This window comes from Lissotriton vulgaris, chromosome 3_2 (assembly GCF_964263255.1).
Source record: "Lissotriton vulgaris chromosome 3_2, aLisVul1.2, whole genome shotgun sequence".
Classification (NCBI taxonomy): Eukaryota; Metazoa; Chordata; class Amphibia; order Caudata; family Salamandridae; genus Lissotriton; species Lissotriton vulgaris.
The window spans coordinates 114,771,397-114,793,028 of NC_141690.1; the positions used below are offsets into that span (position 1 = coordinate 114,771,397).

At 45.5% G+C, this 21,632-nt stretch overlaps 1 protein-coding gene across 4 annotated transcripts in view; it reads right to left on the reverse strand.

Annotated features, from left to right (window-relative positions):
- Positions 1–21,632, reverse strand: part of CPEB2 (cytoplasmic polyadenylation element binding protein 2) — a 167,940-nt gene that overhangs the window by 44,925 nt on the left and 101,383 nt on the right. For all 4 annotated transcript variants that reach the window (XM_086964077.1, XM_086964079.1, XM_086964080.1 and 1 more), the window contains 2 exons: positions 14,974–15,063; positions 255–373 (listed from right to left, as the gene is read on the reverse strand). In XM_086964077.1, coding sequence (XP_086820203.1) covers positions 255–373; positions 14,974–15,063 — 209 coding nt within the window. The remainder of the gene's footprint in view (positions 1–254; positions 374–14,973; positions 15,064–21,632) is intronic.

A 21,632-nucleotide genomic window follows, 5' to 3' on the forward strand; every position in this document is an offset into this window, starting at 1 on the left:
ATAAAAGTGAAGCCCAAACTAAGCTTTGCTAGGTAACATAAGTCAAGACAGTACTTTGTCTCCAAAGAGCTTGCTCTAAGATAGCCTTTCTGAGCGGTCGGCCTCTGCATTAAGTGTCTCAGGCTTCTCCAATTAAAGGTAACAGGCTTCACAAAATCTTTGATGATACACAGTTTGACTCTGCTAAAGTTTACAGGTTCAGGCTCAAATTCAGATTAACATATCAACCTTAAACTCTAAATGTTTTTACTCACTGGTTTGTCTTTGATAGTAGGGCTAGAAACACAAAGATACAGCTTCCCATCTTCCTCAATACAAGCGTCAATCAGAACCTGCACAGAACTCTCCTCTTGAAACAGAAGAAACGCATAACCTGTGGCAATCAAAACAAAGAAAATTGTTTTTGAAACAGACACGAATTTCACACTTAGTTATACCCCAAACATTTAGAAATAGCGAATGAATTCGCATAACATACCTTGTACACATCTTTCGAAAACGAAGCAAGCCAGTTTACCAAGGAAACCAACTATGCAGTTCTAGTTACTCCATATATTTCAGAACACCAATATCTCTATATAGGAGGCTGGCTTAGTAAATATAGTACACACATATGCAAGTGGTGCACCTGCACTAATCCAGGCAACCCATATGCTGATTTTAGTGTTCTTCAATAACCATAGAAAGCTCTCAATGTTGTAGCTGTGGAGAGCAGCCTTCAGGCTCATCTTGAATGAGTGTTAAACAGCTTGTTTTACCAGTTCGCTGTAGTGCAAGCAAGTTAAATGAAAAAGAACCACACAGTGTTCATATAAAAATACTTCTATATATTATACAACACTTACGAACACATTAGTATATCTCCTACCCAGAGATATCAACACAATACACAAGAATACTTCAAAGGCAGGTAAGTAGCACACAATACAGTGGTATCCAGTGGGAGACCAAACCATACACCAAAATAATGGAATGCGAACTGCAAAGGGGAACAGGACTTGGACCAGAGGACCCAAAGGAGCCAGGGACACAAGGAACCATCCTATGTAGGTACCCAGGAAGCCCACGGAAGCTGTGGGCAGAGTGGTAGAGCAGCTGTGTGCCCAATGGAAGTCAACGGAGACATCAGGGTTGCTGTTTTGCAACAGAGAGGCCCTTCTCAGAAGAGCCCAATAATTCCCTTGGAGGACAGCAGGTTAGAGAGCTACCCCACCTGTGGATGTCCCAGCATCCAGGTTACCTACACCAAGGAAAGCCAGGTACAAAGGGATGAAGAGACATCGTAAACCTCTGTAAATGAAAATGGAAGACTTGGATGAAAATACCTCTGGAGAAGACGACGAAGAAGTCCAGTGGAATCCAAGGGTGGATTCTGGAAGTGAAGAAACTTCAAGCAGAGGGGACAGTCTATGCCATTCGAAGTGACCAGGAGGCACGAAGACACAATGCCCACAGGTGTCGGGAGGTTCAGAAGATTTGACTAACCTTGTTGCTGCAGCTGTGAGGACCAGGAAATGTTGAGGAAGACCAGGAGCCATGCACAGGCTGTCCCACGTCAGATGTTTGTGAGTAGGTGGTCAGTGCCCGGCGGGAGCACCAACAAGCCATGGTAGCCGCAACTGGTGTGGAAGACGAAAAAGGAGCAGCACTGGGACCAGCAAGGTCCAAGTGACTCAACAACAGCGGGAGAGTCAGAGCAGGCCCAAGCAAGCGTTGGAGCGTAGAATACCCTCAGGAGGACACCAAGGCCGAAGGCTCAGGAGTCGCAAGATAATATATAAAATAATGTTAGCAATGCGTGTCCCCAAAACCATATGATTGATCACTGAAATATCAGCTTTAAATACATTTCCTGGAAATTCAACTTTTTCGCCATTCATCAGCTTATGAGTTCTGGAGAAAAAATAAAAAAGCATTTGTCTTGCTTACTCACTTTCCTATTTTGGCATGCATATGTAAATTCAGCCAAGGAAAAACTAACTTAGTGGGCTGTGTTGCTGAAGGAGAGCTAATTATAGGCTGCAGGAAAAGCTACCAATAGCTCACAAGCCACTCGTTGGAGAAGGCTGAAATAAACTATCAACCAAAGACATTTACAGAGAATCAAGGCAGCACTGTCCTTCTACATTTTCCCTAGAGTTTGACTACTGTAATTATTACCGCAAGACTTGGTTATGGATGACAAACCATGCATCTCAAAGGTCTAGCTAGGCTTCAGAAAGTTAAAGTACTTATTTGGAATCTTGGTTCTCCATCAATATTATCTGTAATATAATTAAACTGAGCGGTATTAATTCAGAAAGTAAAAAATGTAGCTATTACGATCATTGGCAGAATTTTTACATTTATAAGTGAGTAGTCAGGAGGACACCAAGGCCGAAGGCTCAGGAGTCGCAAGAGGACCTTGAGCAGCTTAAAGATGAAGGCCAACAGTGCAGAGGATGTGGTGAAAACGCTGATCTTGGAGTGAAGAGATGCTGGAGGATAGAGCTTCTTGTTGCCCGAAGACTTCTAGATTGCAGAGCCAACAAGCCTTGGCAAAGGCAAGTTGACAGTGCACAGGGGGTTTGGTCCCAGCAGTTCGGATGAGGAATGCTGTCCTCAAAATTGCAGAGAGGACAGGGCAGGCCTCGAGAGAGTTGCAGAACCACACCTGTGTTGCTGAGCCTCAGGAGGTCCGTAGGTGCCTGCAGAGTCAGGTCGGGGAGTGACTTCTTCACTCCAAGGGAGATTTCTTCGGGTGCCCTTGATGACCACAGGTCTGTTAAAGAACCTGGCAGAAGCACAGACAACCAAGAGCAGCAGGAGTCTTTCTTGGTGCAGTCTCTGTTCCAGGCGAAGTTCAATGAAGTCCAAGTGTCCAGATGGTCGAAGAGCGATGTATTTTTAGGTTGGAGTCTTGTTGCACGACGAATCTTGGGACCCACCTGCAGGTAAGCCCTTAAGTACCCCAAGGAAAGGGTTGGAACAACTCTGGTGTCCCTCCCAGGAGGTGCTGGATAGATGGGAGGATATTCCAATGTCCTTTGTCCAGTTTCACGCCAGAGCGGGAGCCAAGGGCTCCATGAACTGTCTCAAACTGAAGTATGAAAGGAGGACACCAAATGTGCCCTCAAAGCAGTCTGGTGCCGCTGGAAAGCGCCCCACTCCAGTTCAATACACTAAGTCCTGTCTGGGAGGGGTCACACCTCCCTATAACAGGAAACCTATTGTTCCACCTTCCCCTGGTCAAGCTCAGCAGCAGAAGGGAAGAATCGGATATGTGGTCAGCAGCAGCACTGGCTTACTGTCAGACCCTCCCCTGAAAGTCTGTTACTGGGAGTACAGGTAGTACCCAAGGGAGCCCCCAGTAGATGGGATCATACTTCCAACACTGGAATCAGTGTTGGGATATGACTAGGTTTGGTGCAGCTACTATATAGTTCGACATCTTGTAATGACTGATGTCCACTATATGCATTGCAATGGCTGACCGCACTTCAAAGCCTGGCAAATCAACTCAAGGGTATGTAGGGGTGTCCTGCTCATGCAGGGACACCCTCACACTTCTAATCAAGCACCCTACCCTCAGAGTTGAAGAGCCTGCCATATGGGGTGACCTAGATTTTAAGTGCAGTGACCTCAGATAAGGAAACTATCTGTTGTGAGAGGTGCAAGCACCAACTCAGGCTGCAATGGTAGGCCTGTAGTCAGTTTAAGTGAACTCCCATGGGTGGCAAAATACATGCTGCAGCCCATGGGAGACCCCTGGTGTACCTATGCCCTGGGTACCTTAGTACTATATACTAGGGACTTACAAGGGTACACCACTAGCCAATTGTGGATGCACTAAAGTACTTACCATGGTCAATATAGGGGAGAAAGCCCAGTGAATGGGGTCCTGATTAACAGGATCCCAGTTAGAGGAGGTCAAAAAACACAGACAATAGGCAAAAAGTGGAGGTAACCATGCTAGAAGCATCCTACTTTCCAACACTCTTCAAATAAAGATTAAAACCAGAAAGGTCAAAGTTTTTAAACTACAAAAGACAGCAAGAGTGTGTAAGATTAATCAAAGAATTCAATCCACAAAAGGACATTCAAATATTCATTGAGGCCAGCAATCAAGTGTGGCACTTCAGTATTTAGCCAACAGGTTTACTAATTTCAATAATTTGTAGTTCCTTACAACAATGGAAAAGCACGAGGTCCCAAAAAGTAATGTTTTCATCCCGCTCTGAACCTCAAGACTCATGGAAATTTATTTGGGCTGGAACCTACCTTGAAATATGTTTTTGTCCTCTTATATTAGCAATCAGAATTAATTTTATGTAGACTTGTTTAAAAGAAAGATGAAAAACACACACATCACACATCGGGCTTATCGGATCTAGGCTAGACTATGCCAATGCCCTTTTCTTAGGCCTTCCGGATTACTTGATCAGCGCTTGCAGGTGGCACAGAACTCTGCAGCCCGGGCAATCTTTGGTCTGCACAGACGAACACGGGCTTCTGAGCTGCTGCAGACGCTTCATTGGCTACCGATCCGGAAGCGGATTGTTTTCAAATCCCTGACGCTGGTGCACAAGGCTCTGTTTGGCTCAGGCGCAGGATATTTGAAGAAAAGATTGGCTTTCTATTGCCCTGCTCGCTCATTGCGTTCGGAATCCCTTTTCACTGCTGTGGTTCCACGCGTGAGGAAGGCCCGTATTGGGGGGCGCTCTTTCAGCCTCAAGGCCTCCCAGCTGTGGAACTCGCTTCCACTGGCACTCCGTAGCACTCCCAATTTGCTTCAATTCAGGAAGAATTTGAAGACTTGGCTTTTTAATCATTCTGTTTAGGTGGGCTTTTTTTTCTTTCACTTTTGGGTTCTGTTTTTCTTGTTATGTTGATTATACACTGTAGCTGCCTGTGGAAAGCGCCGGGACACTCTTTTAGAGTAGCCGAGCGCTATAAAAATGCACTTTAACATAACATAACATAACAACTGGTCCTCTCAAGCAGGCCAAAAGCTCATTCACCCAAAGGAAAGGCAGGCATGGTGCCTGGATGAGGAATCTTACCATTAGTATATATATTTAAAGGACAGTCACTGGTGGGCCAATATAGACAGTAGTGACTGGTGAAGGTATGTACAGACTTCAGAGTTGACTTAAGTGTGGGTCACACTTTTTTGAGAAGCCTTTTTGGCTAAATTTCTAAGAAAAGTTGTTTGCATTTTGGAGATTTTCCTTTCTCCCTCATGGCAATGCCAGGGATGAATACAGAGTGGCTTGTCTCTCTATTATAAGTAAAGCCGTAAAATAGCTTCTTGTGTTCCTGGTTCTGAATCAATATTTTTTATTAAAATCATACACAACTCACCCATCTGTTCAGCGTGTCAACCATTGAACGAGGGGATTAAATTAGAAAATTCTCTAAAATCGGCCTAATTCTTCATAAGGAACCAACTCTCTAGCAAACAATAATGAGTTTCCATCTCCAGTGATGACTAGCAATGAGGCTTAAAACAATGTGGTGCTTTTTTAGCTTGTTTTCTAAGCAATTTGTTTTTTTTGTGCCCAGAAAGCATGTTAGTTTACAGCTGCTGTAATGTAGTTTTGTGTAGGGTATATTTTTTTCAGTCATCTGAAGAAACATTTGGAATCTTTGCGCTAGAGCAGTGGTTCTTAACCTTTTGATTTCTGTGGACACCCTCAGTCATTTCTGGAACCCTGAACCCTCCACTGAATCATTATTGTAATCCGGGGACTCCCTTTAAAAAATTACTGGAAGACTGGGACCGCGGCTAAGTATTTGGATGATTTGAACCTCAAAGCAATACAAAATCGAGAAACAAGGATTTATGAAACAAATACACAAATGATTAAATATTTTATTCAATTCCCAAATATATAGAAGAATAAAAAAAATCGGAAATCATGGGAAGGTTGGAGCTTTTCCAAGATTAATTGAGGCCACTCATTATCCATAATTTATTTGGTTTGTTGCATTTGCACTGCTCCCACCATCAATCGGAGGATACTAACTTAATTTTTAGCTCAAAATTCAAATTCTGTCGCATTTATATTTTAAGAAATATAATTTTACATTTTGCTTATTTATATACACTTAATCAGTTACTAATATTTAATTTCCTACGCAGTCATCGTCTCCGTCGCCTGCATTACAGGCTTAGAATCACTGCTCTAGTGGGCTCCTATCAGTAAAGGGAAAGCTATACGTTAAAGAAGAAAAAAAAAAAAAAAGGATGAAAGTATTCCTTGGCCCTCCCACATAGCAAGAACAATTGTTACTTACCTGTAAACAGGTGGCTCTCCAGTATTGGTGTCTTTCATAGATTCACATGCTTGAATATTCCCAGTCGTCGAAGTGGAAGTCCCACGGTAAATAAAATAGCAATAATGCTAAATATAATAATTTATATAATAAATATATGTACATATAATACATGGTAAAGAATAGAAAACATAATAGGAATCTCAAAAAACCATTCTTACATAGGAATGCATGTTAAAGAGAAAAAACTACTGTAACACATTAGTATCATTATGTTAGTCCAAATTACAGTTAATCAGGCGTCCGCACCCTCTAGAACCTTCACCTCAGAAGCTCAAGCCCTCAGATTTGCGTAGCACAAGTAATAAAGAGCGCATGAGGAGAAGAGAGCCTCTGAGGGGAGGAGGGTGGGTTGCATGTGAATCTATGAAAGACACCAATACTGGAGAACCACCTGTTTACAGGTAAGTAACAATTGTTCTTCTCCAGTATTAGGGGTGTCTTTCATAGATTCACATGCGTGAATAGAATAGAAAGCAGTAACCTCCAAGAACTGAGATTGCAAGGCAAATAAATGGAAGAAACCAAGACAGTATCAGAATAATACAGTCATGTAACATCATAGCAATCACAGTAAAACATCAAGGAGGGGGGAAGAGAGGCTCACCTTATTGAAACAGATGGCGAAGCACTGCCTGTCCCACTGCGGTATCCGCTTCATTGATGGCCTCTAAACAGTAATGCTTTGTGAAAGTGTGCCTGCTGGACCATATCGCTGCACGGCAAATCTGATGAAGAGGCACACCAGCAAACAAGGCGGTGGATGAAGACATCGCCCTCGTAGAATGAGCCCTCACTGAAGACTGCAATGGTTTACCAGCTCATGGTGGCAGAAGGCAATGGCTGAGGAAAGCCATCGAGCAATAGTTGGCTTGGAAACAGGATGTCCATTACGGAAACGTCGGCAGTTCTGGCAATATAAAATTTAAGGCATCGTTTGATGCTCCGCCGGAGACTTTGGGTCCGGAAAGAAAGTTTTAAGGAACACAGGCTCATTCAAATGAAAGTCTGTCGCTACTTCAGGTAGGAAAGAGGGGTTGGTGCGGATCGCCACTCCGTTAGGCCTGAACTGGAGGTAAGGAGGCTTGATAGTGAAAGCGTGCAGGTCACTCACGTGGCGAGATGAGGTCAAAGCCAAAAGAAACGCAACCTTCCAAGTGAGGAATTGGATATCCGATTTATGGATAGGCTCAAATGGTGACTTCATAAGTTGGGATAGTACAACATTGAGGTGCCACGATGGAGAAGGGCGCCGAACAGTGGGAACTTGCGGAAAAGTCCTTTGAAAAATTGTCGTATGATTCTGGACGAGCAGAGGGAAGAAGAGCCATCATGTCTGAAGCGAGATATAGCATCTAAGAAGACTCTCAGGGTAGAATGAGAGAGTCCTGACTGAGCAAGGTTTAAGAAGAATGGAAGAAGCTGCTCTGGAGTGGAATGAATGGGATGGACATTGGCTGAGACACCAATGGCAGAATCTCTTCCACTTGAGTTTATTAGTCTTGATGGTAGACAGAGCCCTAGCTTGAGCCAGGATGTCTCTGCATTCCTGAGATAAGTTCAAATCTGCGAATTCAAGGTACTCAGGTTCCATGCCCACAATTGCAGTATGGAGGGATCCGGATGGCACACTAGGCCTCTATCCATTGATAGTAGGTCTGGACGAGGGCGCAGAGGAATGGGCTCGCATTGGGACAACAGAAGCAGTTCTGAAAACCATGCCTGCCTGGGCCACCGAGGTGCGATCAGCAAGATGTGGCAAGGTTGTCTCCGCATCTTCCACAGCCCCCGCGGTATTAATGGAATCGGCGGAAAATCGTAAGCGAATAGATCGCACCAGTCTATCAAAAGGGCATTCCCGAACGACCCGGGGTGGGGATGCCAACTTGCATAAGACGGGCATTTCCGATTCTCCGGTGTTGCAAAGAGGTCTAGATCTGGGTGACCCCACTGGTGAAAGACAAGATCTAGAGTCTGCTGATGTAGTTCCCATTCGTGCGTTGAGGAAGTGGACCTGCTTAGAGAGTCTGCCAAAATGTTGGACACGCCCGGAAGGTGGACGGCTGTCTGGGTGATCTGGTGGCGGAGAGCCCAATCCCAGATCGACTGGGCCAAGTGAGACAGATGAGGAGACTTGGTTCCCCCCTGTTTGTTCACGTAGTGCATACTGGTGGTATTGTCCGTTTGGATTAGCACTGACTCCCCGTGAACTACCGGGAGGAATGACTTGAGCGCTAGGAAGATCGCCATCAACTCCAGCCTGTTGATATGCCACTTGCGCTGGGGCGGAGTCCACTTGCCCTTGATGGATAGGCCCTGGAGATGAGAGCCCCACCCCTCCAGGGAGGCGTCTGTCGTCAGCGTGAGATCTGGTGCGTGAACGAGAAAGGACGTTCCCATTTCCAGATTTGAAAGTTGCGCCCACCAAAGCAAGCTCTTTCTCATGCAGGGTGTCACTGCGACAAGGTCGTTGAAGGACCCGTAGACCTGAAGCCATTGTAAGTCCAGTTCTTCCTGAATGGTACGAGCGCGCAACCTGCAATTTGGGATCAGTGCGATGCACGATTAAGCCATTCCCAAGAATGACTTGAACGTCCAAACAGAAATGGACTGTTTTCTTCGAATGAGGGTGACCAGACGAAGGATCTTGTGACGTCGCTCGTGGGAGACGAACGCTTTGGAGAGCTTCGTATCTAGGATCGCTCCCAGGAAGGATCTGGTCTGCAGAGGTGCAAACTGCGACTTTGACGTTGATGGTTAACCCCAGGGACTGAAACACCTGCTGGCAAAGGCGAGTGTCCTGATGTAGCTGATGGTGGGATTGAGACTTCAGAAGGCAATCGTCCAGATATGGAAAGATTTGCACGCCTTGGAGACGCAAGTGAGCCACCACAGGAGCCAGTACCTTCGTGAACACCCGAGGGGCTGAACGCAGCCCGAAGGGTAGTACTTTGAACTGAAAGTGCATTGGTCCCACCTTGAAACGCAGGTACTGGCGTTGTTGTTGGATAATAGGGACATGAAAATATGCGTCCTGAAGGTCTATGGTGGTCATGTAATCCTCGTTGGATAGAAGACGAAAGATTTCCTATAACGTCAGCATGCGGAACGATTGGGACTTTAGGAACTAGTTGAGAGCCCTCAGATCCAGAATGGGTCTCCAATCCCGGTCTTCTTGAGTAGGAGTAAGAATCGAGAGTAAAACCCCTCTCCTCTTTGATGTTTCGGAACCACTTCAACTGCACCTTTTAACACAAGAAGACGAACCTGATGGTAAAGCTCTTCGAGGTGCGGAGGAGGTGGGCCACGAGGAGGCGTGCATGGAGGAATCTCTACGAACTCTAGGGTATGACCCCGTCGTACAATGTCCAACACCCATCGGTCCGAGGTGATCGAGGACCACTGAGAGTAAAACGGAGAGATTCGACCTCCAACATTTTAATGGGAAAAGTCATTGGCGTTTAGAGTTGGATCCCCGGTAAGAGGACTTTCCTCTGTTAGGCCTGGAAGACTGCTGGCGAGATTGCTGAGTGGGCGTGTAACGTTGGCCGCTCTGATTGTATGAGCTGTATTGCTGCCCACCTCGAACGTTGGAAGAAGTGCCGCGTCCGCGCGCACCTCGAAAGGACTGCTTCCGAAATTGAAACGTGCCCAAAGACTTTGCCGTGTCGGTGTCCTTCTTAATGGACTCTAGGGCCTCATCAATATGAGAACTGAATAGTGATTCTGGATTGGACTTCCTGCCGGAAGGATGTGGATTTTAGCCAACCTGGTCATCAGAGTGCAGCCGCACTTGCAAGCAGACAGAATCCTGTATTAGCCACATCGACTGCACAGTCGATCATTTCTTCTGACGTTCTCTGTCCATCTCGCCCAGACAGATGTAGAAGCCATCGCAGTAATGAGCTTAATTCCTTCCAAACAAAATCGATGATGGGAATCGTGTGTGTTTGTTTATAAGGTTTGTCTTTAAAATCATAAAGAAAACAATCCTCCTCACGTTGTGATCTTGGTAATTCAACGCAGAGCTGCTTTATCCATTAAAAGATGGAAACTGGCGATATCCACAGGAGGTGAATCTCCAGAGTTTCCTGGCTGAGGTGAGGGTGTTTGTGCACGATAATATCCGGGTCACCTGCCTCATCCGAATTGTCAGGGACTTCTCCGTCCTCACGCTCTGGAACCGCCTCAACATCCGCATCCTGTGGATAGACTGTGGTATGGATTCTAACAGAAGTTTGGACCTGCGACGAAGTTGCGGGTGGTAACACAGGTGGCAGAGAAGGTGGTGGCAGCACCACAGCAGCCGGCGATGGCGCCGGTGTACTCTGCGGCGTAGCTGGGAAACGGCGGTTATAATCATCCAGCATATGTTGGAGATTTGAGATCAAAGTTAAAGGAATGGTGGCCATAGGGACTTGAACCAGCTGTTCCTCAGACTGAGACTGTTGATCACCGTCACCTTCGTCTGAATCCGAGTCTTGACACTTAATTATTAAGTCAGATGGACTTTGTGCCGCTCCAAAGGTATCCCCTTCTTGTTCTGAGTCAGTGAAAGGCTCAGATGTAGTGGCAAAAATTGGAGAAGGTGGTTGAGGCTCAGGATCAGAGAGCTGGTGACACGGAATCTTCTCGCGACGATGAGAAGATTCTGAAGTCTTCATAGGTACTAACAGCAGCGAGGCAAAGGAAGTCAGTGCCGCCGTCGACGGTGCCGTCGTCGATAACGCCGATGATACTGGCTTGCTCGTCGACGAAGATGGTTTTGGAGAAATCATCGTCGACTGAATCATCTTCAGGGCCACCGTCGATCAGCTGTAGACGAGGCCGTCGACGTAGCGATAGTCGACGCCAGTGTAGCCTCCGTAGACGGAGTCTTAGTCGCCGAGGCTTTGTTCGACATTGTCTTCGTCGAGGATTCTTTCTTCTTAGTCGACGAGGAAATGGGAATCCGACGGAACTGGCTTGGAAGGCAAGGCAACCCTCGTTGACGTGGAAGCTGTCGACGAGATAGTCGTCGATGAAGAAAAAGCTGATGAGGTGGTCAGCGTCGTCGAGGATGTAGCCAATGCTGTTCTCGTCTGAGCGCTCGTCGACGCTCCCATCGACGGCGGAACTTTAAGAGGCGTGGAAACCCCTCGAGAGGCAGCAGAAGACGCCTGAGAGCCAGGTCTCGTGGGCGTAAAAGTGGTATAAGTGGCTGAAGACGCCACAGAAGCTAGAGACAAGGCCAACTTTATCTTTTTGAGGAAAGGAGATGGAACATCCTGTAAACTACCACGTTTAGATGCTGCTGAAGAAAGTCCAGAATGAAAACTTTCTGCGTCTGACAGGGCTGAATCCTTGTCTTTTAGACATTGAAGCCAAAGGAGAAGGCGGCCTTCCCGGTCCTTCAGAGCCCTAGTAGAAAAAGTTCTACAGAACTTGCAGCTGCTAGCCTCATGATCAGGGTATAAACAGTATATACACTTCTGATGGGGGTCCTTTTCAAAAAGGCGTAGCTTCCCACAAGAAGAGCAGGGTCTAAATAAAGACTTCTTACTTGACATGTTGTGAAAAACACTGGAAATAGAGGAGTAGAGGTGAAAAACTGAGCAGAGCTCAGGGAGACTCCCTTCACACGACGTGCGGTAGAAAATCTGAGGGCTTGAGCTTCTGAGGAGAAGGTTCTAGAGGGTGCTAACGCCTGATTGGCTGTAATTTGGACTAACATAATGACACCAATGTGTTACAGTAGTTTTTTTCTCTTTACCATGCATTCCTATGTAAGAATGGTTTTTTGAGATTCCTATTATGTTTTCTATTCTTTACCATGTATTATATGTACATATATTTATTATATATATTATTATATTTAGCATTATTGCTATTTTATTTACCGTGGGACTCCCACTTCGACGACGGGGAATATTCAAGCATGTGAATCCCACTTCGACGACGGGGAATATTCAAACATGTGAATCTATGAAAGACACCCCTAATACTGGAGAACAATTATTCTAATGCTTATTACGATCGAGTAAGAGTCTACAGTGCAGAACTAGATTAATTATTTTTTAAAGACCCCCCTGCCCCCAACGAGAATATCAGACTCAAGAGAAGTGAGATTTTAATCAAAATGAAAGGCGTGATTGACATCTGTAATACCAAGCAGCTGGTAGAGGTCCTAAGGTGAGAGAGACAATGCTACCTTAGCCATGAAAATGTCGACTACGTTATCACAGAGTATCTGTGAGGGAGCAGTAACAGAATTGGGTGCAAGAGTGAGGAGTGAGGGTCAGGTAATTAGGCATTTTATGAACTCACAGTATACCTGATAATTTGATTTTTCAGGCCTCCTTCGCAGACTAAGACCATTAATATGGTTCCATCTCAATTTTTAATCTGCTAAGGCACCATACACCATGCCACTATTTTCCCAGCAATATGTTGTTCACCCCCTTTTGTGAAGGAGTGCCTTCAATCAAATGTCAAATTAGACATTCAGTTTGGTCGGTGTTCCATAGGTTGTAAGTACCAATGTAATGCTTAGCCTTCCATAGTGCAAAAAGATTTGCATACAGCGGGGTCTAAACTGGGGTGACATGGTGAGCAAAAGAACAATGGATTTAACTCAGATCTCTTAACTGGGGTGAATGTATGATTCATTCAGCATTCCATCCATCATTTGTTTGCGTAGCACATTTGGCCTTTCATAGTGGCACAAGGTAAAGAGTATGCTAGAATGGTCAGACAGATGTAAGAAATAAGCTACTTATTGGTAGCTACAGTTATCTAGCACTGGTATGTTCCACGCATTCACATGTTCAAATCATTCAACGCCTTAATGGTGGGAATCCCTGGCAACTTTACACAGCAGTAAACTGCTAAAATGGAAACCGTCCAGCAACAGTGTTAGTTAAGTAGTACACCCACCTCAATTGAAACAACCTAAACTACAGCCAATGAGGTGGCGGTGTTGAACTCTACTCACCCCCACCCCCCCCACAATGGATCAGATTGCATAACACAAGTATGAAGGTGGCACATGATATACAGTGAGCATCTAACAGGGAGTGGGGGATGTATATGGATCTATGAAATACCCTACTGCTGGAAAACTATCCGGTAGCTAATCATGGAATCTCATCTACTCGCATGCTTGAATCAGAAAAGCAAGCAGTACACTTCTAAATAAAGCAGACAAACCGAAGTCGAGTCAGTCGAAAGATCTTTGCATTTTCTAGATCACCGCAGATGCATCACTTTCTACATGACAAGACTAAAGACTTCTGATCAAATGCACGTTTCTTTTGGCCACTGAGACATGAATGGTCCATTATCTAAGCATTTAATTGCCCTTGGCTGTCAGCCGGCTTTACTTTTTACCACAGTAAATCTCAGCACCCGTTTCAAGAAGATAACTGTGCTTCTAAGAGTAGCATAAAGATTGTGGGTGCTCTCTGAGCAGGAGTGCCTCAGACATTTGCCACGCCATCACATCAAAGAGCAGACATGATTTTACCAAGATCTTTTGTGTGCAATTGACACTTAAAAGAGGGGTAAAAAAGGAATTTAAGTGAAAATACAATGAGACTTTGGGCATGAACTTAGGTTGGGAGTGCAACATGACCTTGACAAAGGAGGTATGGCTCTTTTATGGTGAATGCTTGGAGATTTGAAACTTTCTTTGCTGAACTGAGAGGCAGTAACAGTCCATGAGATGCATTCATAGTCTACAGAAAGTTCTCAGTCGATGACAATTTAGGAGGTCCGTGCCTTTTAGACACCTCTGACAAAGGCTTGATCTCGTCCTTGGAGGAGGTGGATGGAGGATCTTCGGAGGTAAATTCCAGTTGAAGAAGCACCACAGACTTCCTTTTTGCATAACTTTTGCAAGATGTCTGCAAAAGCACCACTTACTGAATCATCTACAGACAAGGAGGTATTCCCTTTGGAAGGGGGAATCTCTTCTACAGAGCCAACTTCCCTATCCTGTGCTTAAGTGTTTTGGTTGGCAGGGTGGGGGTGATGAGGGGGTTGGTGGTGGAAAGGGCGCGAGGTGAAGAGGTCTTCAAGTTTGACTCCTTGTGAGAAGGATAAAAAGAAATACAGCAATTGGACGGGTCAGCTGTATAAATCTTCAGGACTTGAGATCTATTTTTCTTTCACTACCATGGTGACACTTAGGAGAGTTCTACTGGGACAGATGAAAAAACATGAAAACCCCTTAAATATAACTTCTTTTTGGAAGTTGAAGTCAGGGCTGGCTCTAGGGAGGACTAAGTAAAAGTCAATATGCAAAAAATGTAAGGCCAAATATAGCGGTGCTCCACTCTGAGACTTCCTCAAACACGATGTGCAGTAGAAATCGGAGCTATGGTAGTGCTGTGAAGTTTGGGTTGTTTCCAAATACATGGATGCGTAGCAAAACAGGTTATTGGGGTTTTAGCCATTTTAACAATATTTTCTGCTATTTAACATTGCTTGGATTTCCACTCTTGAGACATTGAATGATTCAAGCACATTAATCTAATAAAGATCCAGTGTTGGAGGAAAAAAAGCTACTTCCACCAAGCTCACAAGAATTGCTAGAATGCTGGTAAGATATCAAAACTGAGCACCAGGTTATTCCCTCAGAAAACATTAACAGTAATAATTTATCAAGAAAACTACCTTTGGGGGGGAAGTAGGACTTGCTTTCTGCTTTATGTGGCCAATCAACGACCAGAGGGCCAAATCGCCTGAAGCTGGCAGTAATTTCATCTGAAAATGGAAAGCATACACAAAACATTTAACAATGAAACACTTTCAAACATTAGATTTATACAAGAACAAAAAACATAATTATGAATTCTAAACTGGAATGTAAATTTTTTATTTTTGCCCCGTTTACAATAAACTTAAGTTGGTTGTAAAGCTTGAATCTAGGAGCGCTACCACAAATATTAGAATACATACTTAATAGTACCACTGGTTTCTAGTCTTTGTGCTCTAGCTTTTAAAACTTTGTTTTGAAACCAGTCTTACTCCTAAAATTTATAACATCTTTTTAAACCAATTTCATGTCTGTAAAGCTTTTCAGGCTAATCACCTCTTTTATTTTCTCCATATTTGGAGCCTCAGTAAACTGCATATGAATGTCACATTCCACCATGCATTCCCTAACCTAATTGTCTAGGGTGGGTATTCTGCCAAGAATCCCCTACTTGGTGATCTAAATCCCCATTCCCTGAAGGCAAGGTATGTATGTCCCCTTACTGGTCACAGGTTGAACATTCCTCCTCGTAGAGGGTGAACAGGAGAACAGGAATCAGCTAAGTTGGACCGCAGACGATGGAGATGACCTCGCAATGACCGCAGATTGCTCCCCTCAGAGCACGGAAATGCATGTGTATTTAAACGAGTATTCATACTCCAGTATCGAGGCTTCAGCAGAGCTGACATTTATTGCCTCCATGCTAGCGCCGTCGCCTTATGGACAAATAATAAACAAGATTTGCACCATGTATGTTCAGGCCTTGTACCGATATATGTCAAATGGCAGTGTTTCTCCCTGAGCCTAACCTAGCCATGTGATAGTCCCTTTAAAAAGGATTTTATTTCAGGGTTTTCTAGTTAGGAGTAGTTTGTTTTTAGATTGTAAAGAAAACCAATTCAGATGTGTGGTTAGTAGGTGCAACTAAAACAAACGTGGTTTAGGATCCGGTTCACAGGTGTGACGACTTCGTGTTTATGACTATCAATGATAATCCAGTAATGGAGTTATCAATGCATGAAAGTTTTCTAGGCTCACAACACAAGTCCAGTGTGCATGGATTGCTGAAGATAACTTAGTGCATATCATTCAAGGTTTGAAGCCCATAACATACAGCTTAGGGATAACAATTAAAATATTTGAAGGGAGAAGTGAGAAAAGCATTACGTTTGGGAAAATAAATGTGAATTATGTTCAAAAAAGGTTGCTTTCACTTAAGAGAGCAAGTCGGATTAAATACATATTTAAACTTAATAAAAATCTACTTCTTCGCATCCGATGTTTCTGAATATTGGGTTGCACCATCCACCTCTCACTGCACATCCAGTATGCATATTTAGAACTTAATCCAAATCCCATAAATCGGATGAAGAGCAATATATACAAGATACATGAAGGGAAAAAAAAAATTTCAGCAGAATCCTCCCACTAGAGCAAATGAGGTAGAAATAAATCCTATCGCAACAAAAAGTGAAACAATTCTGAGAAAATGTATGTGATTCAGAGCAGTTAAAGGCCGAACTGGTTTGATGACATGTTATGCAAATTTGTAGAGTGCAATATCACCGGTATCCTGGCGATAAGCAGGAGTGAGCATAACTACACCTAGGGTCGAACAGTGCTACTCAAATAGCAAGATTTTCAGTTTCCAGCTGATTTCACAAGGTGAGGAGGAGGTCCTTCTGTGTAGTGGCATGTACTTCCACACTTGAGTGATGTAGGAGAAGGATTGACCTCCAGATCTGGTTTTCCATATGTGTAGCATTTGTTTAAGTAAGAGTCCAGACGAATGGAGCGGTCTGGAAGGTTTGTGAAAGCAGATACGATTGAGGTATGTTTAGCCAATGTTATGTAGTGTCTTGAAAGTGTGGCTGAGGAGTTTGAATTCGGCTTGTTTGCGAACGGGGAGCAGGTGGAGCGCCTGGTGTAATGCAAGTGCAGTGTAAAAGGATAAATTACTTACCTGTAATCCTAGTTCTCTTCCAGGGGTATACTCATCAATAGTCATAAGCACTGAATAGTCCCGCCCACATGCAGGGACCCCAGAGCAAATTAAATATATATATATATATATATATATATATATATATATATATATATATATATACGGCTCCAGTCGCCGAGTCACAACCACCGCAGCACCAAATCGAAGAGTGCGTCGTCGTCAAGGACTGACTCGACCAAGTCCTTATGTATAAAGCAATCCTCTACCCACAAGCACAGGAAGACGACGCCATGTTCTGCTTTTGTCAAAAAAGTTTTATTTTACAAGTCGGCTGCTGGGACGCGTTTCGCCTGTTCACCAGGCTTGTTCACTTAGTGTCCACTTCGACGACTGGAAATATTGAAGCATGTGAATCTATGAAAGACACCAATACTGGAGAACCACCTGTTTACAGGTAAGCAACAATTGTTCTTCTCCAGTATTAGGGTGTCTTTCATAGATTCACATGCTTGAATAGAATAGTGAGCAGAAGTAGTCGGCCTTAGGCTCGAATCAGCCATGCATAGCATGAAAAAACTCAAAGGCATGATGTAGTCATGAAAGTAATAACAATAGCCATAGAAAACCATAAAGGCGGAGGGACGACAGAGGCTTACCTTAGTTAAAAAGATTGCGAAGCACCGCTTGCCCCACTGCCGTATCAGCTTTGTTGATTGCCTCCAGGCAGTAATGCCTCGTGAAAGTGTGCCTGCTGAACTATGCGGCTGCTCGGCAAATTCGATGGAGCGGTAAGCCGGCAAACAGGGCAGTAGACTATGACATAGCCCTGATGGAATGACCTCTCACTGAAGTTTGAAGAGGCTTGCCGGCTTTCTGATGGCAGAAGGAAATTGCTGAAGAAATCCAGAGTGCAATAGTTGGCTTAGTAACAGGACATCCTTTGCGCATTAGTCCGTAGGCAATGAACAGTTGATCGGACATGCGAAAGGGTGCAGTCCTGTTGATGTAAAATTTAAGGCATCTTTTAATGTCCAGTGAATGTAAGCGTTGCTCTGCCGCAGATTGAGGATTAGCAAAGAAGGTTCATTAATGTGAAAATCAGTGGGCACCTTAGGCACAAACGCTGGGTTGGTGCGAAGTACAACACAGTCAGATTTGAATTGGAGGAAAGGAGGCTTAAGGGTGAATGCGGGAATATCAATCGCGCGTCGTGAGGAGGTCAAAGCAAGGAGAAGGGCCACCTTCCAGGTCAGAAATTTTAAATCCGCTTTGTGGATAGGTTCGAATGGCGCATTCATTAACTGTGCCAACACAACATTGAGATGCCAGGTAGGAGGAGGACGCCGAATGGGCGGGAACTTCCTGAGTAGTCCTTTGAAAAATTGGCGAATGACTCTGGAAGAGCAGAGCGAGGAGGAGCCATCCTGACAGAAACGAGAAATTGCCGCCAAGAAAACTCAAAGTGGAATGGGAAAGTCCTGATTGAGCCAGTTGTAAAAAGAATGGCAGCAGCTGAGCTGGAATGGAATGAACGGGATGGATGTTGGCAGCTGTGCACCAGTGACAGAATCTCTTCCACTTTAGTTTGTAAGTCTTAACAGTAGACTGAGCTCTCGCAATGGCAAGAATGTCCCTGCATTCTGGCGAAATATTCAAATGGGCAAATTCAAGGTGCTCAGGTTCCAAGCCGATAATTTGAGAGAGGAGGGGTTCGGATGACAAATCTGCCCCTTGTCCATCGTGAGGAGATCCGCTCGAGGATGAAGGAGGATGGGCTCGCACTGTGAGAGGAGCAGCAACTCCGAGAACCACGCTTGTCGACGCCATCTGGGAACGATCAGGAGAATGTGGCACAGCTGTCTCCGCATTTTCCACAACACTCGAGGCACCAGCAGAATCGGAGGAAAGGCGTAGGCGAATAGATCGCACCAGTTCATCAAAAGGGCATTCCCGCACGATCCGTGGTGGGGATGCCAACTTGCGTAAGATGGGCATTTTCTGGTTCTCTGGGGTTCCAAAGAGATCCAAGGACGGACGACCTCATAGTCGAAAGACTGAGTCGAGAGTTGGCTGATGTAACTCCCACTCGTGGGTCGAAGACGCGGACCTGCTGAGGGAATCCGCTAGAATGTTGGAGATGCCGGGCAAGTGAACTGCAGTCAGGGTAATGTGGTGACGAAGTGCCCAATCCCAGATCATCTGAGACAGCCGAGACAGGAGAGGAGATTTGGTGCCTCCCTGCTGGTTGACATAGTGCATACTGGTGGTATTGTCAGTTTGGTTAAGCACCGATTCCCCTGGATCAGAAGATGGAACTATTTGAGTGCCAGAAAGATGGCCATCAATTCCAGCCTGTTGATGTGCCAAGAGCGTTGAGACAGAGTCCACTTGCTATTTATGGACAGCCCCTGACGGTGCGCGCCCCATCCGTCCAAGGAAGCGTCCGTGGTCAGAATGAGTTCTGGAGCGGTGGTGAGAAAAGAAGTCCCTGCAGCAATGTTGGACGGTTGCGCCCACCACTTGAGAGCCGCCCTCATGCAAGCGGTTACTCTGACCAGGTCGTTGAAAGAGCCGGTGACCTGACGCCACTCTTTGTCCAATTCCTCCTGGACAGGGCGACTCTTTAGCCGGCAATTTGGGATCAGAGAGATGCAGGAGGACGCCATCCCCACAAAGGACTTCAATATCCAGACTGAAACGGACTGTCTTGAACAAATAAGAGTCACCAGGCGGAGAATCCTAAGCTGACGGACGTGAGACACGAATGCCTTGGCTAGTGACGTATCCAGAGTGGCGCCTAGAAAGTTTCTGCAGGGAGATGGGTCGACCAGAAACTTCTCAGCATTGATGGAAAGATGGAGGGAGCGAAATACGTCCCGACAGAGTTGAGTGTCCAGAGACAGCTGGCTGCAGGATTGCGTTTGGAGGAGGCAATCGTCCAAGTATGGAAACATTTGGAAGCCCTGCAGACGTAGGTAAGCCACCACTGGAGCCAAGACTTTTGTGAAGACACTAGGGGCGGAGCGTAGGCCGAAGGGCAACACTCTGAACTGAAAGTCTCTTCATCCCACCTGGAAGCGCAAGTACTTCCGATGCCGTGGAACAATTGGCACATGAAAGTTGGCCGATGGTGGTCATGAAGTCGTTCTTGGAGAGAAGATGCACGATCTCCACGAACGTTAGCATGCGGAAGGATAGGCACTTCAGATACTTGTTTAGTGCTCGTAAATCCAGGATTGGACGCCAATCGCCTGTCTTCTTGAGGATAAGGAAAAAACGGGAATAGAAACCCATCCCCTCTGAGACTTGGGAACCACTTCAATGGCACCTTTTTGGATCATAATACGAATTTGCTGGAAAAGTTCCTTGAGGTGTGCTGGAGGCGGACCAGTTGGAGGAGTGTGAGGTGGAAATTTGACGAACTCCAGGGCATGGCCCTTTGATACAATATCCAGTACCCAACGGTCCAAGGTGATGGAGGACCATTGTGAAAAGAACAGGGAGATTCGACCTCCAACTTTGAGCGGGGAAGGCAAGTCATGGTCTTTTGGAAGCGGATCCTCTATAGGAAGACTTCCCTCAATAGGATTTGGAAGATTGGACACCCAGAATCGCCTTGAGACTTTCCCCCTGCTGGATCTGGCCACTGTCGAACGCCTCCTCATAAACCTTAAGTCAGGCTCACCCTTGGATGTGGCCCCACCGTCCGCTCTTAAAAAGGTACTGGGACGGTATGTCTCGCCATAATGCATGTCATCAATACCTCTCTGGAGACGGGAGTAGTGCCTCCCACCTGGAAGTTGGCCAAAGTCAAGGCTCTTCTGAAAAAACCTAACCTTGACCCCGATGACCTAGCCAACTACAGGCCTATCTCCTTACTACCAGGACTCAGCAAGATAGCCGAAAACATGTGAACCATGTTTTATCGTCTTTCATAGAGACCACAGGAGCCCTCCACCCCTCCCAGACGGGATTCAGAGCCAGGCAGGGGACAGAGACCGCGCTGGTGGAGGCGACCAGGAGCATCGTTGATGCTGAAGGCTGCGCTGCGGTGGTCCTGCTCTTAGGGGTGCCGTAGTGGTAAGGGGGAGACCGCAGAGTGCGATGCTGCCATATTCTATTCGCGGGAGGACTAGTGCTAGTACTGCAGTTTGGAAGTCTTTAGCTGGGAGGAAGGGCTTGAGTTTCCTCAAGGTATTGATTTGGAAGTTTGCTCCCTTAGTTGCTTTGCTGATATGTTGCTGCATGTTGAGATTAGTGTCAAGTGTTATGCCTAGAGATTTAGCGGAGTCCACGATGGTGGGTTGGACATTGAGTGCGGTTAGGTGTTTAAGCCAAGTTTGGGTGGTAGAGATCTTTGCTGGAGGTGCGATCAAAAGGAACTCTGTTTTCAGAGCATTGAGTTTGAGGTGATTATCGGCAAGCCAGGATTGGGTGCTTCTGACCGTTGAGTTCAGGAGCAGAATGTCTTTGGGGGATTGTAGTTTGAGATAGAGTTGGGTGTCGTCGGCGTACATGTGAAAGAGAACATTGGATGATTGTAGTAGCGTGGTGAGAGGTTCCATAACTAGGTTGAACAGAGTCGGGGATAGAGAGGATACTTGGGGGACGCCTAGCGATACAGGTATTGGC